This window comes from Symphodus melops, assembly GCF_947650265.1.
Source record: "Symphodus melops genome assembly, chromosome: 2".
NCBI lineage: Eukaryota > Metazoa > Chordata > Actinopteri > Labriformes > Labridae > Symphodus > Symphodus melops.
In genome coordinates, this window is record NC_136692.1 from 1,749,082 (window position 1) to 1,766,544 (window position 17,463).

At 50.2% G+C, this 17,463-nt stretch overlaps 1 protein-coding gene across 1 annotated transcript in view; it reads left to right on the plus strand.

Moving 5' to 3' along the window:
• LOC306819977 (myosin-10-like) overlaps positions 1 to 17,463 on the plus strand; it is a gene marked incomplete at its 3' end in the record, with an annotated part of 37,293 nt that overhangs the window by 19,414 nt on the left and 416 nt on the right. The window contains 31 exon segments of the mRNA XM_079337604.1: positions 197 to 299; positions 3,581 to 3,673; positions 3,916 to 3,979; positions 4,126 to 4,224; positions 4,318 to 4,461; positions 4,554 to 4,649; positions 5,543 to 5,661; positions 5,782 to 5,934; positions 6,047 to 6,220; positions 6,455 to 6,628; positions 7,200 to 7,314; positions 10,537 to 10,730; positions 10,844 to 10,965; positions 11,050 to 11,119; positions 11,463 to 11,623; positions 11,975 to 12,083; positions 12,604 to 12,735; positions 12,853 to 13,059; positions 13,151 to 13,288; positions 13,404 to 13,527; positions 13,618 to 13,789; positions 14,855 to 15,067; positions 15,168 to 15,312; positions 15,392 to 15,598; positions 15,689 to 15,793; positions 15,916 to 16,068; positions 16,205 to 16,453; positions 16,541 to 16,753; positions 16,836 to 17,048; positions 17,174 to 17,272; positions 17,275 to 17,461. Of these exon segments, the coding sequence (XP_079193730.1) occupies positions 197 to 299; positions 3,581 to 3,673; positions 3,916 to 3,979; positions 4,126 to 4,224; positions 4,318 to 4,461; positions 4,554 to 4,649; positions 5,543 to 5,661; positions 5,782 to 5,934; positions 6,047 to 6,220; positions 6,455 to 6,628; positions 7,200 to 7,314; positions 10,537 to 10,730; positions 10,844 to 10,965; positions 11,050 to 11,119; positions 11,463 to 11,623; positions 11,975 to 12,083; positions 12,604 to 12,735; positions 12,853 to 13,059; positions 13,151 to 13,288; positions 13,404 to 13,527; positions 13,618 to 13,789; positions 14,855 to 15,067; positions 15,168 to 15,312; positions 15,392 to 15,598; positions 15,689 to 15,793; positions 15,916 to 16,068; positions 16,205 to 16,453; positions 16,541 to 16,753; positions 16,836 to 17,048; positions 17,174 to 17,272; positions 17,275 to 17,461 (4,547 nt within the window).

Sequence of the window (17,463 nt, forward strand, 5' to 3'; positions counted from 1 at the left end):
ACTGTAAAACCTCAGAGTGAAGCTGAAGAGCTCCCATCGTCCGTCCGCCAGGAACCACAGGCCTCAAGACGGCTGTCGTACAGCAGTGTGTGTGTGTGTGTGTGTGTGTGTGTGTGTGTGTGTGTGTTGGGGACAGGGTGTGGGGTGTGTACCTGTGTAGATGTTCAGAGCTTCTCTGTGTCACTGTGTGTCTCAGAGGGGAATCAGGAGCCGGCAAGACAGAGAACACCAAGAAGGTCATTCAGTACCTGGCACACGTGGCCTCCTCCCACAAAGGAAGGAAGGACCACAACGCTCCTGTGAGTTCTCCTCCTCTTCATGCAGCGCTGAGTGTGTGTGTGTGTGTGTGTGTGTGCTCGCCGTCTAACTGTTTCTTCTTTTTCTCAAACAAACAGCCAGAATCACCCAAACCAGTGAAACCACAGGCAAGTCTGTACCCCTTCTTTATGCACCACCATCACATGCTTTACTTCTGCATGACCAACAGGTTCAGTTCAAACACTGAATGTTGTCATGATCACTGACAGCAGCGTATTTAGTGTGATCAAACGTCACGGCGGTGACCGACGTCATCTTACGTCATCGTGTGTAAAACCTGCTCGCTGTTATCGTGATTCACACACGGAGAAACGTACGACCACGCACGAGGTTTGTTTTACGTCACCTTCTCATCCAACGTTTTTCTTCTGCTGACCGATAACGTTTCACATGGAGGAAAACTTCTGCAGCACACGGTCCAAACCCCCCGCCCCCCCCCCCCCCGCGAAACACAGCTCATCAACAAACTCACTCACATGCTGCATTCAAGTGTTGTCAGGAAAAACGAGCTTCCAAGTTGGAGAATGCACCAGAGTAAGAAACAGTTCTGTAGACGTTGAGATTATTTAGATTATTTCACGTACGGCAGCTCATCGTTTTACTGAAATAGAACTCTTCATGGAGACATTCACACATCTGCCTCGAAGCATCCACGATGTTTGTCCATGTTCAAACGTTCAGAACCGAAATCCTGTGAAAGCGCTGAAGTCGGGAGAACGCCCCTGAACGCAGCACGAGTTTCTGTTGAAGACTCGTGCTGACCGTGCGCTCCAGAAGTTCTACTTCCCGCCTCGCGGCGTGCAGCGGCGTCGACTGAAGCCTCTCCGTCTGACGTGTTTCATGTGTTTATCACTCCTGTCTCCAGCTTCAGATGTACAATGAAAGCTTGTTTAGCTGCAGGTTTGCGATGACTCTGCAGGTGGATGTGAGGAGTCCTGAGGGCTCAGCATGATGTTTATTTGTATCATGTTGCATAATAACTATTGAATCTCCCCCCATGTCCTACAGAGTGGAGCCCTGTTTTATGTGAGTAGCATGTAGTCCTTCTCCTCTCTCTGACTCCCCTCAGAGTAACACTAGCACTATTAACCCTTTACTGTAGCTCTGACGCCGCCACCACGCTGCTTTCCATCCCCCCCCCCCCCCTTTTTTTTTTACCCCTCCCTCTGATGATGTGCTCCAGCCTTTGACTTGCATGATCCACTTACCTGCCGCCGCTTTCACACATCGAGCACCAACATCACTCACAGTGTGACCACTTCTCCAAATGGAGGAGCTGACAGACCTCGTGTCACTCATTTTATATGACCCGGAGTTTGTTCATTCAGATCCAGCACGCACACTCAGGACGGCTCAGATTGACTTTAATGCAGATGAGCGTGTCTCTCTGTGGCGTCCTCTGCTTCACTCTCCACTTGGTTAGCATCAGGTTAGCATGTCGATGTGTGCACTGTCCCTTTAAATCTCTGGGCAGGGAACATGAAGAGAAATGTCCAAATATGAGGAGGATTCTTTTGACGGTCAGTAAATGCATCTCGAGCTGCGCTGATTTGACGCTTCACACGCCACATTCCTCAGCTATCACCTGACGACACCTCCTATCCAATCAGCGCTCTATTTAAAGACTCCTCTCAGCTCTGACCTGCAGCCTCACTCAGCGACTCCTCCACTGGGCCGCTTCAGAAAGGAGTGACGTCGCTCGACTCTGGAGTCTCTGCCTGCAGTAGAGCCGTCACCGTGTGTGTGTGTGTGTGTGTGTGTGTGTGTGTGTGTGTGTGTTACCCATCAAAGCGAGCGGCCATGCTGTGGTTAAAGACCTCTAAATGTGACGTCATGTATTGACCACCCGCTCGTCCCCCCCTGCCCAACAAGGATCGCCTCCCGCTGAGAGGTTCACAACCAGATCAGGAGAGTTTCAGGAGCAGTCCTGAACAGATCTAGATATTATCAGGAGAGAGAGAGAGAGAGAGAGAGCGAGAGAGAGAGAGAGAGAGAGAGTGAGACAGAGAGAGAGAGAGAGAGAGAGAGACTCTGTCAGATGTGTCATATGCTCACTTTGTAACAGGAATGTGGGTCAGCTTGTAATGCTGTTAAATTTCCCCCCTGCTGCTGTTTGTAATCTCCTCTTTGTTTGTTTGTGTGTGTGTGTGTGTGTGTGTGTGTGTGTGTGTGTAAAGCAGACGACACAGATGGGTATAGGTTGCCAACAAACAATTGAACCTCCCAGCGTGCACTGCTGCTCCGTGTTTGTATAGAAACAGCAGCTTTGGGTCTGAACCTCCTCTGACAGCTGGACCAGCACCGGGTCGATCCAGTTCAGACACAAGCTCACTGCTCTGCTGCCAAACCATCCTATTACACATCCTGAGTGATCCCTCGCCTCTCCTCCGCTGGAAAAATGGCCTCCTCAAACCATCAGCGTGTGCAGCTATTTCTGACGTAATGGGACAAAAGTTCCCCTCAGCCAAAAGAAGAAAAGGATTCTTTTGGATTCTCTGGTGTAAACCCACAGTGTGGCTCTGATGGAAACACAGCAGACCACCTGTCCAAACATCTGCATTAGCCCTGATTTATTGATGCAGATTCTTGTATCGGAGGAAAGCGTCAGTGTTCCTGTCTGACGTGCTAACAGAAAAAAGCCCGACAAGCTTCCTCTGCTTCAGTCCGACAACCGAGAGGGAACTTTGCAGGAGGCTTGTTAGAAGTTTAAAGTCCAGCTGATTTTACTTCACAAAATAAACAAGCTGACGTCTCATGAAAGCAGCTTTATATGAAGGCTAACGTGTGGTTACACAGTTTCCATAGCAGTAGATGGGAAGTGACCTGACACCTCTCGTATCGGGACTTGAACCGACAGCCCTCTGGGCTAACCAGCCTGTTAGCTTGTGTATAAAAAGAGTTTGAGTTCAGCTCGGAGGGATTTGCTTTGACGCAGCTAAGCTAAGCTAAGCTAAGTTATTGTGCACAAATATTCCAGCTCTTCTCTTGGTCGGCTGAAGACGTTTCTGTCCATGACAAACATTTGAACAAATGTCCAAAAAGCTTTCCAACACAGGACAAAAGATGTGAAGTATGTAGATGATTGTTAGAGGTCACATGACGAGTCTTTGAGCGTCTGCTGTCTTTGTTTGCATGTTTGTGTTTGTTTGTTTCTCCTATTATTATTTCCTCTTCACTGCTGGTCTGGAGTTTGTTTGCGAGGTCTCACGGCTGCTGTGACGTCTCCTCTTTGTTTGTTTGTTTGTTTGTTTGTTTGTTTCAGGGTGAACTGGAGCGTCAGCTTCTACAAGCCAACCCCATCCTTGAATCTTTCGGGAATGCTAAGACGGTGAAAAACGACAACTCGTCACGATTTGTGAGTACGAACAAACTTTACAAGCGTCGCAGCGCCAACATGACCTTGTTGTAGCTTCAGGTAGTTTTTATTAGCTTATCTTTCTGCAAGCAGTGAGGGGGGGGGACTTCAGACTGCAGTACCCATTTTCAACACTAGGTGTCAGAGCTGCATTCTGCTCCTTTAAGGGATTTTTCTCCGACGTTACTGAATCCAGATTTTTTTTGTCTCAAGTCAAACTTTTCCTTTGTTCTTCTCTGCAGGGGAAATTCATCCGGATCAACTTCGACGTCACCGGTTACATTGTCGGAGCAAATATCGAAACCTGTATCCTCAATAAAACGCCGTCCGCAGAACTGACAGACAGACTCCTGACTGTCCAGATATTTATAAAAACATGCTTTTAAGCCAGATGATGAACTTGCAAACACACGAGAGCTGAAAGAGTTGTGTCTTTGACCGGCCCGTGTCAGACCTTCTGGAGAAATCCCGAGCCATTCGTCAAGCCAAAGATGAGCGCACCTTCCACATTTTCTACCAGCTGCTGGCCGGAGCTGGAGAACACCTCAAGTGTGAGTAAGAAGCTCCTCCCCCTCTGCGTGAGTCCAGCTCGTCGCACCTTTCAGGAAGAAGATGAATTTTTCTTCTCCTCTGTCTCTCCTCAGCCGACCTGCTGCTGGAAGGATTCAATAACTACCGCTTCCTGTCCAACGGGAACATCCCCATCCCGGGCCAGCAGGACAAAGACAACTTCCAGGAGACCATGGAGGCCATGCACATCATGAGCTTTGGCCATGAGGAGATTCTGGGTACGTGTGTTCTCGTGCTTGGAGACGGCCTCTGGTGTCTGCTGTAACTCTGCTGTTATAAGCTCTTTTCATGGTGTTGTTTCTCTCTGCAGCCATGTTGAAGGTGGTGTCGTCTGTGCTGCAGTTTGGAAACATCATCTTTAAGAAGGAGAGGAACTCCGACCAGGCCTCCATGCCCGACAACACTGGTGAGAGAGAGAGAGAGAGAGAGAGGAGCTCAGTGTTCCAGTTCTCCTGGTTCAACTTTAGCAGCGAAGCTAGGAGGCTAACTAACTTTAAGCTCACTTTTACATCTGCTGTGTGACCTCAGAGCTCACAGGTCAAAGAGTCCTCCTCCTCTTCACATTCATACCTCAGCTCCTCCTGCCTCGCTCTCGCTCGTCCTCACCACAAAGGAAGTGCTGATTTATGTCTCCTCTCTCCCCGAGCCGTGTCACTGCCATTAAGCCCCATCATTATGAGGATTTACTCCTGAAGGAAATGGGGCACGGCGTTCCAGTTCCTCCACATGTGGCTCTGCATATTTGGCGCTCACAGGAGGAAGACGGGGAGAGAGAGAGAGAGAGAGAGAGAGAGAGCGCGTCTAATGCCAGTGATGAGGCTCGGCCAGATAGTTTTTCCACTGACTTCAGGCGTGTGAGAAATGACATTTTCCTGAGCTTCAGTCCACATAAAACATCTTAAAGGAAAGTTCATCCTCTCTCTGGCTTTCAGAGCGGTTTTTATAATCCTGATTAAATCTTTTAAATGTCAGGCAACTCAATCAAATCATGTCAAAGACGCAGCCAAGATAAAGCCAACGGCTTCGTGTTGAAGCTTCGTACAGGAAAGTGTTTTTTTGTCTTTATCGACACGCACGCTGAGGCCGACAATTCTGTTTTCAGTCGTGATCATAAGGATCCGTAAAAAGAGGCGTGGCCGACCTGGCTGATGTCACCGATAGGCTGATACTCAGTTTAAACCATCTCACAGGGAGACAGTTCAACCCGTGTTTTATAAACCGGAGAGGCTCATATTCTGCTCCGTACAGCTTTAAATTCTTCTTTCCCTTTAATCAAAAGAAACGTTTCTCTGCTCCCAGCTGCTCAGAAGCTGTGTCACCTCCTGGGGATGAATGTTACGGAGTTCACCCGAGCCATCCTGTCCCCGAGGATCAAAGTGGGACGAGACTACGTCCAGAAGGCTCAGACTAAAGAGCAGGTCAGTGAGCTGAGTCTGAGCACAGAGGTTGTGTTGTGTTGGGACTTATCTGGCCCCTGACCATGAATAGATCATCTCTCTGTTTATTGGTCCCCCTCCCTCGCCCCCCCCCCCCTCCAGGCTGACTTTGCCGTCGAAGCTCTGGGTAAAGCGACGTACGAGCGTCTGTTTCGCTGGCTGGTCCATCGCATCAACAAAGCTCTGGACAGAACCAAACGTCAGGGCGCCTCCTTCATCGGCATCCTGGACATCGCTGGCTTTGAGATTTTCCAGGTTTGGATCCAACCTGTTTGATGTTTGGAGGAGACACTTCTCCTGTTCCTGATACTGTTTTAAGGTTTGGTCACATCCCCCCCTCCCCCCCCCCCCTCCCTCTCTCCTGCAGCTGAACTCGTTCGAGCAGATGTGCATCAACTACACCAACGAGAAGCTGCAGCAGCTCTTCAACCACACCATGTTCATCCTGGAGCAGGAGGAGTACCAGAGGGAGGGCATCGAGTGGAGCTTCATCGACTTCGGCCTGGACCTGCAGCCCTGCATCGACCTCATCGAGAGGCCGGTCAGTCAGAAACACTTTATTCAAAGTCTGTTTACATACTGAGGCGCTCACCATCGCCCACTGCCACACGTCAACGTGTGTTCCACCACTTCGCTCCCAAAGCACGCCAAGCGCTCCGATGTGTCGGGTCATGCGAGGAGCGCAGGGAAACACAGACGAGTCACTTTTGAACCTCGTCACGGTGACATCACAGAGCTTATGTTGGACTGACTCTTTGTGTCCGTGTCTCTCCAGGCTCACCCTCCAGGCGTGCTGGCTCTGCTGGATGAAGAATGCTGGTTCCCAAAGGCCACGGACAAGACCTTCGTAGATAAGCTGATCCAGGAGCAGGGCACACACACCAAGTTCCAGAAGCCCCGGCAGCTGAAAGATAAGGCCGACTTCTGCATCATCCACTACGCTGGCAGGGTACGCCTCCGTTTAGCTCTTTTCAAAATCACACTCCACTGGACACACGCCGCCAGGCCGCCGCTGGCCGGGACTGAAAGATGAAAAAAAAACGAAATTGGGTCTTTACTCGGTAATGACAGTTTATTGAAGGATAAAGAGTTCCTCATGTGGAGCAGAGGTCAGACACACAGGGAAGAGGACAAGAGTAAAAACTGTTTCTCTTTTTGCCTTGACTGGATATCGGACAGTAGTCAGAGAGTGTTAGCGTCTATACACGATGTAACCGTCAGGCCGTCAGCACCCTAAATACTGCTTTAAAAAAAACAGAACTTCATTACATTTGTCTTCATGTCATCGCTTTGTGACGCTGATCATGAAAATGTTTACAAAGTCCACATCACGTCAAATTTACAAACGTTGTTTAAAATGTGTTTTTAATGAATTGAAGGAGCAGCGAGGAGCTTGTTTGGTCTTTCTAAGATTTCTCTGCTAAATGTCGGAGCTGGAGTCGAGGAGAGAGCGCCTGGTGTGCAGAGGGGTTCAGTCCTCGTGGACTACATCAACACTGTGTCCTTCGTGTCTGTTCCAGGTGGACTATAAGGCGGACGAGTGGCTGATGAAGAACATGGACCCCCTCAACGACAACGTGGCCACGCTCCTGCATCAGTCCACCGACAAATTTGTGGCCGAGCTTTGGAAAGACGGTAAGCTGCTTCGCTCGAAGCTTTAATGGACTCCCCGGTTCTGTTCAGTACCTGGTTCAGCTCTTTCCCAACAGAAAATCAATAATTATTAATGACCTTGAGTCTTGTGGGTCTAAAAACAAACATCGACCGTCTGATAAAGTTTTAATTCAAATAACAAACACAAATGGACCAAATCCTCGAAGCAGCTACACTTGTAGGGCCGTTAAATGTAAATGGATCAGAGCTTGTTTATTTCTTTTCCTCAAAGCTCTTCGACACCAAAGGTCACACCGACACACTGATGGTAGAGGCTGCAGAGTAAAGAGTCCATCAGTATGAACTCATCATATTCAGAGACAGGACGGTGGATAGATGATGAAATCAAAGAGAGGAAGGACATACATAACAGTAACAACAGGTGGGATTTAAAGGCAGGTAATGCTTGGAGGACTGTAACCTCTGTACATGAGGCCGAGGCTGCTTCCACCCGCAGACTTCCTGTCCATTAGGACGAGCTTTATCCACGTGGTTATATTTTCAAATCTTTGCTGCGTTGGTTTTAAATCTCGTCCAGTCGCTGAATTAAGTCCACTCCTAAACTCACCTGCTGCGCTGTCATTGGCTGGAGGAAACACACCAGCTCGTCCCGAGTCAACCAGAACAAAGCAGAACAGTAAAATCCAGTTAGGGGACAGGCTCTCTGCAGACGCAGGATACGGAGGCCCAGAAGAGACTTTAGTCTGTGTTTTATTTTGAAGGAAAAAGCTACGGAGAGGAGTCTCTTCATGTATTTCCTGTTTTCTTATTTCCTGAACCAGCTTCTCAGTTTGTCTTTTAATGAAGCTTACTAACAACAGCTGTGTGCTTCACTGAGCCGGACCTTCTTATTAATAACTGAACGTAACACCCCCCCCCCTCCCCCCCTTCTCGCTCTCTCTCTCTCTCTCTCTCTCTCTCTTCTCTGTGTTGTAGAGATTCAGACCATTCAAAGGGCTTCATTCTATGACAATGTCACTAGTCTGGATGAGCCAGCAGGTGAATGACTGGCTCGTGCTGTAGCAGACCTGGGCAGAAATAACAACTGCTGTAAACACTCCTCAAAGATCACCATCTGAGAGCGATGAATATTTTTGCCCAGATCTGACTGTGTGTGTCACGCTTCAGCCGGTGCTGTGTCTGTCATAGCTACTGTGGCTCCCATTTGCTTCCAGGCTGCATGGCTCTCTGGTGTCAGCCAGAAGAAGTAGTGCCTGATTCAGGAACCACTTAAAGTAGTCATCTGCTCCCTCTGCTGCGAGTACTTAGCCTTGATTAGCTTCAGTATTCCTGCAGGCCGACGATGGTCTTGTGATTTGTGTGTGTTCAAATAGCCCAGGAGCAGACTTTGTGATGTAGCGCAGCTGTGTGGAGTCTTTGTAGCCCGTGTCTGTTTTCGTCCCCTCCTCCTCCTGTGATGTGATACGTCCACCACTTAGATCAGGATCGGAAGCTTGGCTGAAGAAAATGTAAAGACATGAATGTCCCCGCCTTCCTCCTTCCTGGATAGGTTGAGGGTAGCAAGGAAAGTGAGACCAGATGTCAGTGTTTTCTTTGGCTCTGAGCTCAGACGTCTTCCAGGGTCCAGACAGCAGGACATGCATCACTGTGTTCAAGTGTTTCAGCTCCAGAAGTCTGCAGACCTCAAAATGTCTCATAGTTAGAATCAAGTCGAGTGGACCTTCATCTGTAACTGAGATTTAAATCATGAGCTGTGTGTTAGCTGATGTCCTCTGACATTAGTGTCAGACAAAGCTCCCTATCAATCATTATCATTATGGACCGACTGGAAAATTATTTTTGAGTTAACAGAAGAATGTGCGACTTTTCGATCCAGTAAACGTCGCCCTTGAGCTCCAGCATGAAACCAAAACAAGTTTAGAGTTATGAATAAGAACTGTTGTTTTGTTCAACCAAAACACAAAGACATCTGAATACGTGTGAAGCAAGGCAAGAAAAAAGCATCAAGACGTCACATTTAAGAAGTCAGAGCGACCAGAAGTTCAGCACGTTTGGTCTGAACCTCAGTCGGACTGATCATGGTGATCAAAGGTGGTCTATGTCCAGTGCTGGCCTGTTTGTTGCCAGATTTTGTGTGACATGATTTTTATGTGGCTGCCATCAAGCATCTCCTCTCAGTCACGATGATCAGCAAAGAATATTTAAATAGATCCTGGTTTACAAAAGGATTTACGAAGCTTGATCTGTGCAAATCAGTCAAAAAAGACAGTAATTCTTAAAACACACACAAAGGGTTAAATTCGCCCCTCACTGCACTACATAGCAAGCAGTCTTAGTACATTAGGAAGTCTTTAGAGGACACACAACAGGTGTCTCATTCAGAAAACAGCCACGCACAGCAAGAGTGAAAATGTCTGCGGCGAGTTGGCGGTAACTGCGCCGCAATATTTTCAGGAGATGTCACACGCGAGACTTCCACTGATCAGGACAACAACTCCGCCTTTCTGTGACCTTAAAAATACTGTAAATAAAGTCTGTAGATAGGACTTCAAACATTTATTCTTGGGCTTTTTATGCTAGTGTGAGGGTCTCTCTCTCTCCCTGAAACCAGGGGAGAGAGAGAGAGAGGGTGATGAAGGAGAGGTCAGATTTGAACCCTACAGCCTTTGTACGTGGGGTGCATGCTAACTGCTGGGCTGCATGAGAGTGTTTGTTTGCTCCATTCAGGGAGGAAGCTTCATTTTAAACACAATAAACTTTACTCAGAATGGCCCCTCCCCTCTTTTACTCATCGTCTGCATGTGGACAGAACTGACCTCCGTCAGCGTGGGGGCGGAGCATAACGAAGCTGCGCAGATCTTCTCTCCACATTCAGACACAAAGCAAGAGCAGGACATGTCTGAAATGCTTTGTGAGTTAAACCTTGAGATGGAGCAGAGAGTGAGAGTGCATGAGGAGCTATTAGTGGCTGCAATCAGAGAGAATCCGACCCTGAGCGAGAACCTGATCCTTGTTCCTAAAGGTCTGCAGGCCAACGAGTCGACAGACGTCCGAACTCTTGGTGTTGGATTTGAAATTAGCGTTAGCCTGCTGTTGTGTTACAGTATTGTGTAACGTCTTTTCATGCACCTGCAGTTTGTCATGTTGCTATGTTGACATCACGTTGCCGTCGCTGTCCTCGCAGTGATCCCCCCTCATGAAGTCGACCCACCATAACCAGCTCTCTTCATTCTACCCTTCCAGTCGACCGTATCGTCGGCCTCGACCAGGTGGCAGGGATGAACGAGACGGCCTTCGGTGCCACCTACAAAACCAAAAAAGGAATGTTTCGAACCGTGGGACAGCTCTATAAGGAGTCGCTCACCAAGCTCATGGCCACGCTGAGAAACACAAACCCCAACTTTGTCCGCTGCATCATCCCCAACCACGAGAAAAGGGCGAGTACTTTAGCAGTGATGTCGCGCTTTACATCATTCTTGAGTCTCTCGATCAATCATCAGTTCCTTTCAGTTATTCAAGCTGGACTTTGTTCTTCGTTTGTTTCCTTCAGGCGGGTAAACTGGAGCCTCATCTGGTTCTGGACCAGCTGAGGTGTAACGGAGTCCTGGAGGGGATTCGTATCTGCAGACAGGGCTTCCCCAACCGCATCGTCTTCCAGGAGTTCAGACAGAGGTGAAAACCAAATCAATTCTTAGGGTATGTTCACTGGAGTTCAATGATCTTGGACTGAATATTGATTGGCTCTTTTGATCACAGATATGAGATCCTGACACCCAACGCCATCCCTAAAGGATTCATGGACGGGAAACAAGCCTGTGAGAGAATGGTAACGCTACTTTCAACTTTTGATTTCATTTTAAATAGTAAATGGATGTTAGCTCGTTTACTTCTGTTCTCGCAGGTCACACCGACACATTCACATCCTGATCAGTGTTAGCTGCCAGATCAGGTCAAAGCAACAGGTGTTGCAGAGCTGGCTAAACACTGAAGCTACAGTGTCCACCACATGCAGAGCTGGCTAAACACTGAAGCTACAGTGTCCACCACATGCAGAGCTGTGTGAGAGGAAGGGGGGGGAGTCTAGAGTTTAGACTGTAGTACACTTTTTAACCACTAGGGGTCAGAGTGACATACAGCTCCTCTTTAAAGTCTTCATGTGTCCCGTGTAGATCCACGCTCTGGAGCTGGACCCAAACCTGTTTCGTATTGGTCAGAGTAAGATCTTCTTCAGGACCGGCGTTCTGGCTCACCTGGAGGAGGAGAGAGACCTGAAGATCACCGACATCATCATCTACTTCCAGTCGGTGTGCAGAGGATACTTAGCACGCAAGTGAGTGTCCCGCCTCTGCTCCGTTCATTATCCATGTTTACACCTTCCACCGAAGATCAATGAAGGACACAGATCCAGATGATATTCTGCCCCAAAGTAGCCACAACTGTAGTAAAGTTTGGTTCCCTAAACAGAGACCAGCGTTGAGGTTTAAAAACAGTACAGACGTTTCTTCTCCATAACTGACCAATCAGAATCAAGACGGGGCAGGGCGCTAAAACACGTTAAAACAAGCATTCAACACACGGACATTACAGAGAAGATAACTATGGTAACCTAGCAACAGTGAGCCCTGTGTATCGGAGGTGGTTGACGCTTCCCCTCTCACGCTAACGTCGGTCCTTCCCGCAGAGCGTTCGCTAAGAAGCAGCAGCAGCTGAGCGCTCTGAAGGTCCTCCAGAGGAACTGTGCTGCCTACCTGAAGCTGCGACACTGGCAGTGGTGGAGGCTCTTCACCAAGGTGAGAACTCACCCGGACACGTCTCTGCACGTCATGCACGCGTCTTCAGTCTCTCTACAAGTAGAAATACTAAACTCTCAGGTCGCTGGTGTGCACGCTCCCATGCTCAGAGGTTACAGTCCTCGAGAGTGTGCAGCCCGGGTTTGAGTCCGACTCGTGGCTCCCTTCTTGCATGTCGTCTCTCTCTCTCTCTCTCTCTCTGATATCTGACTCCACCCTCTGTCCTGTCTCTGAGTAAAGAGATAGGAGGAAAAATCTCCGTCTCCATGGTTACTGTGCAAAGTCATTCTGTTTAAAACAAAAAAGAAAAAGAGCGAGTGGGCGGAGGAGGTTAAAGGTCATGCTCATCATTTGTCTGACAGGATGTTTGAAAGTGGACAAACACTGAAGACAGTAGAATAAGAATCAAAAGTCTTCTGGAGTTTGATGCATTTAGAGGCCGCTCGTTCCCCTGCTGATACGTGTTGTTGTGAATCCCGCCGTGACTTCCTGGCTTGATGGTTTTCTCCGTGTGCGTCAGGTGAAGCCTCTGCTGCAGGTGACCCGGCAGGAGGAGGAGATGCAGGCCAAAGACGAGGAGCTGGTCAAAGTGAAGGAGAGACAGCTGAAGGTGGAGAACGAGCTGGTGGAGTTCGAGAGGAAACACCAACAGGTGAGCTCCTAAACTCACCTGGTGCACGCTCACAGGACTGCAGCCTCGCTCTTCATCCGCTATCTGCTCGCCGCTCGCACGTTCACCATCTCCATCTTCTCTGTGTCCTCCCTGCAGCTCGTAGAGGAGAAGAACATTCTGGCAGAGCAGCTCCACGCAGAGACGGAGCTGTTTGCCGAGGCAGAGGAGATGAGGGTCCGTCTGCTCTCCAGGAAGCAGGAGCTGGAGGAGATCCTTCACGACCTGGAGTCCAGGGTGGAGGAGGAGGAGGAGAGGAACCAGGGCATGCAGAATGAGAAGAAGAAGATGCAGTCTCACATCCAGGTATGAAGGATTTCATCCTCGTCTTCATCGCTTGATCATAACACAGTCATCCAGAGTCTTTGTGTGTGTGTGTGTGTGTGCTCGTTTCCAGGACCTGGAGGAGCAGCTGGATGAAGAGGAGGCTGCGAGACAGAAGCTGCAGCTGGACAAAGTGACAGCCGAGGCCAAGATCAAGAAGATGGAGGAGGACATTCTCCTGCTGGAGGACCAAAACTCAAAGTTCCTCAAGGTGACAGACTGTTGTGTGATCTCCTCCTGGAAACGTGCTTCATTACTCGATCGTTGTCTTCAAGTGTCAGCGCCGGTCTGTTCCTCACTGGGGGTTTTTTATTTTCTTCCATCAGGAGAAGAAACTGTTGGAGGACAGGATCGGCGAGATGACGTCTCAGCTGACGGAGGAGGAGGAGAAGGCAAAGAACCTGGGGAAGGTGAAGAACAAGCAGGAGATGATGATGGTCGACCTGGAGGGTGAGCGTCTACGTCACGTGTCCCAGGAGAGACGTGTGTCCCCGTCGAGCTGGAGAGGTCAAACGTGTTAATCTGTCCCCTCGTTTGCAGAGCGTCTGAAGAAGGAGGAGAAGACGCGGCAGGAGCTGGAGAAGGCCAAGCGTAAACTGGACGCCGAGACCACAGACCTGCAGGACCAGATCGCCGAGCTGCAGGCTCAGATCGAGGAGCTGAAGATCCAGCTGGCCAAAAAGGAGGAGGAGCTTCAGGCGTCTCTGGCCAGGTGAGCGTGCTCAGGAACGAGGGGAGGGAGGTCGAGTCGTGCAGAAACAGAATCAGCTCAACGAACGGCGTCGGTGTTGCTCACTGTCGTCCAACTTCACACGAGTGCAGTAAATACCGTCTCCATGGCAACAGCACTCCACTGTGGCACAGCCGGGTCAATAGAAGGACCTGAAATAGACGCAGCGGCCCACAGACGAGCACAGAGTCGGCTCTGACTCCCTCTGCTCGCCGTGTCTGATTACAGGGGAATGGCTTCTGATTGAAGTCCTGATGGAACGACGTCTGAACACTTTTCCTGTAATAACTAAATATTTTCCTGGGTTTTCTTTCTCATTTATCCTGGAAATATCCCCTTCAGCACGCTCGCCGCCATATCAGTGTTCAGATGAACAGCTGTGGAGGTCACTAGCTTGAAGGTCGACTCAGAGTCTGTCCGACTTCATTTCACACTCAGAAATCCTGGCTTTCGTCACAGCGTCACATCGTCAAGCTCTCGTTAAACTTGATGAGCTTCATGTTGAATCCAGCTGAGCTGTACGCTCTCTGTTTGGAGAAGAGAATGACTTCAATTAGCGAGTCGTTAGCGTTAGCGCCGTTAATCAACGCCGACGCCTGCCGTGGCTCTCTGCTTTACAGGCCGACTTCACGACCAATCAGTCCTTACCGTGTTCATGAAAGCAGCACTCGCTCTGTTGCTGTGAGCAGAGTCAGCCGTGGACAGATGACCACACTGCCCCCCGGTGTTCACCCGAGGTTACAACAACAACAGGCTGAAACATGAAAACACTGATTGAAGTTAAAGCCTTAAACTCAAGATATCTACAAGCTTCACGTTCTGTCACTCTCACGGGGTTCAGCGCTGAGTTCAAGGTCAACACAAACACGAGCGTGGACATCAGACATCTTAGTCCTTTTTTCACAGAACAACTTTGTTTTTTTGACGTCGATGATTCACGTCACCTCAGGAAATCCAACACTTCAGTGGTTGAAGAATAAAGACTTTAAAATCCGACCTCACGGAGAGCGTTTGTTTGTTTGTTTGAACTTCTTGTGTCTCCGGCAGGAGCGACGAGGAAACGCTGCAGAAGAACAACGCCTTGAAGCAGGTGAGAGAGCTGCAGGCGCAGCTGGCCGAGCTGCAGGAGGACCTGGAGTCTGAGAAGATGTGCCGGACCAAAGCGGAGAAACTGAAACGGGACCTGAGCGAGGAGCTGGAGGCTCTGAAGACGGAGCTGGAGGACACGCTGGACACCACGGCGGCGCAGCAGGAGCTCAGGTGAGTCGGTTTACACGCCGCCGAGTTCAACGCTGGATTCAGAGTCAGCTAGTGAACAAACGTGAGCTCAGGAGGTTCCCTCCCCTCGTCCCGACTCCAGGTCCAAGCGTGAGCAGGAGGTGGCCGAGCTGAAGAAGGCCATCGACGAGGAGACCAAAAACCACGACGCTCAGATCCAGGACATGAGGCAGAGGCACGCCACGGCGCTGGAGGAGCTGTCCGAGCAGCTGGAGCAGGCCAAGAGGGTGAGTGGCTCACGCCTGCTCCCGTCCACACGGTCTGTGTTCGTGCCCGAGTACCAAACAAGACGCTGTTTTCCTGCAGTTTAAGGCCAACCTGGAGAAGAACAAGCAGAGTCTGGAGAGCGACAATAAAGAGATGGCCTGCGAGGTGAAGAGTCTGCAGCAGGCCAGGACGGAGTCGGATCACAAGAGGAAGAAGCTGGAGGCCCAGCTGCAGGAGTTCACGTCCAGGACCAGCGAGGTGGAGCGGGTCAAAGCAGAGCTGGCTGATCGCTCCAACAAGCTGCAGGTGAACATCCAGCCCCTCCTCCGTTTACTTAAAACAACCACTGTGGCTTTCAGACGTCTCCATAACCCTGTGTCTCTTCTGTTTTTGAAGGTGGAGCTGGACAACGTGTCGGCTCTGCTCGAGGAGTCGGAGAAGAAAGGCGTCAAAATGGCCAAAGAAGTGGACAAGCTGAACAGCCGACTGCAGGACTTAGAGGTACGACACCTTCAAATCATTTCCCCAATCATTTGCTCCTGCAAACTCTCATCACAGAATCCACCCTGAGCTTCATCCTCTTCTTACTCACCGCTTCATTTATTCCTCCCTCCGGTGTGCAGGAGCTACGGCAGGAAGAAACCCGTCAGAAGCTCAACCTGAGCGGCCAGATCCGTCAGCTGGAGGGCGACAAGAACACGCTGCTGGAGCAGCAGGAGGAGGACGAGGAGGCCCGACGCAACCTGGAGAAGCAGCTGCAGACGGTGCAGGCTCAGGTACAGCTTCACTCTTCTTCTGCAGCTTCTGTCGTGCACGCACAAAGCAGACACTGTACATGTGTAGTCAGTTTAGCAGTGTGTCATGAAGACTACAAAGATGGTCGGTGGACTAAATGCTGTCTGGTCTCTGCAGCTGTTTGAGACGAAGAAGAAGCTGGAGGAGGACGTGGGAGCGATGGAGGGCCTGGAGGAGGTGAAGAGAAAGCTCCAGAAGGACGTGGAGCTGACCAGCCAGCGTCTGGAGGAGAAGACCATGGCCATGGACAAGATGGAGAAGACCAAGAACCGTCTGCAGCAGGAGCTGGACGACCTGATGGTGGACCTGGACCACCAGAGGCAGATCGTGTCCAACCTGGAGAAGAAGCAGAAGAAGTTCGATCAGGTAAACGCGGGACGCCAGAACCTGTCACAAAACGAACGCTCGCTGTCAGAGTGTTGACAACATGTTGTGTTTTTTTTCTTCCGTCAGCTGCTGGCTGAAGAAAAGACCATCTCGGCTCGATACGCAGAGGAGCGAGACCGAGCCGAGGCCGAGGCCAGGGAGAAGGACACCAAGGCTCTGTCCATGGCCAGAGCTCTGGAGGAGGCGCTGGAGGCCAAGGAGGAGCTGGAGAGGTTCAACAAGCAGCTCCGCGCTGAAATGGAGGATCTGATGAGCTCCAAGGACGACGTGGGGAAGAACGTGAGTCACCGCTCAGCTCTGACTTTACTCTGGAGGGCGTTTAAAGTGTGAATGAGTAGCGTGAGAACGCTGTCATCCGCAGGTCCACGAGCTGGAGAAGTCGAAGCGCACCCTGGAGCAGCAGGTGGAGGAGATGAGGACTCAGCTGGAGGAGCTGGAGGACGAGCTGCAGGCCACGGAGGACGCCAAGCTGCGTCTGGAGGTCAACATGCAGGCCATGAAGGCCCAGTTTGACCGAGACCTGCAGGCCCGAGACGAGCAGGGCGAGGAGAAGAAGAGGGCGCTCGTCAAGCAGGTACGCATCCATGACTCGCAGGAGGGAGAGAGAGAGAGAGAGAGAGAGAGAGAGAGGGGCTCGCTGACAGTTCTAAAAACTACAAATCCCTGTAATCCCACACTTTTATTTTTTAACGCCTGCAGGTACGCGAGATGGAGGCGGAGCTGGAGGACGAGAGGAAGCAGAGAACTCTGGCTGTCGCCGCCAAGAAGAAGCTGGAGATGGACCTGAACGAGGTGGAGGGGACAGATCGAAGCGGGCCAATAAGGGCAGAGAGGAAGCCATCAAACAGCTCCGAAAACTACAGGTACACACAAACACACGAAGAAGAACTACAGGTACACACAAACACACGAAGAAGAACTACAGGTACACACAAACACACGAAGAAGAACTACAGGTACACACAAACACACGAAGAAGAACTACAGGT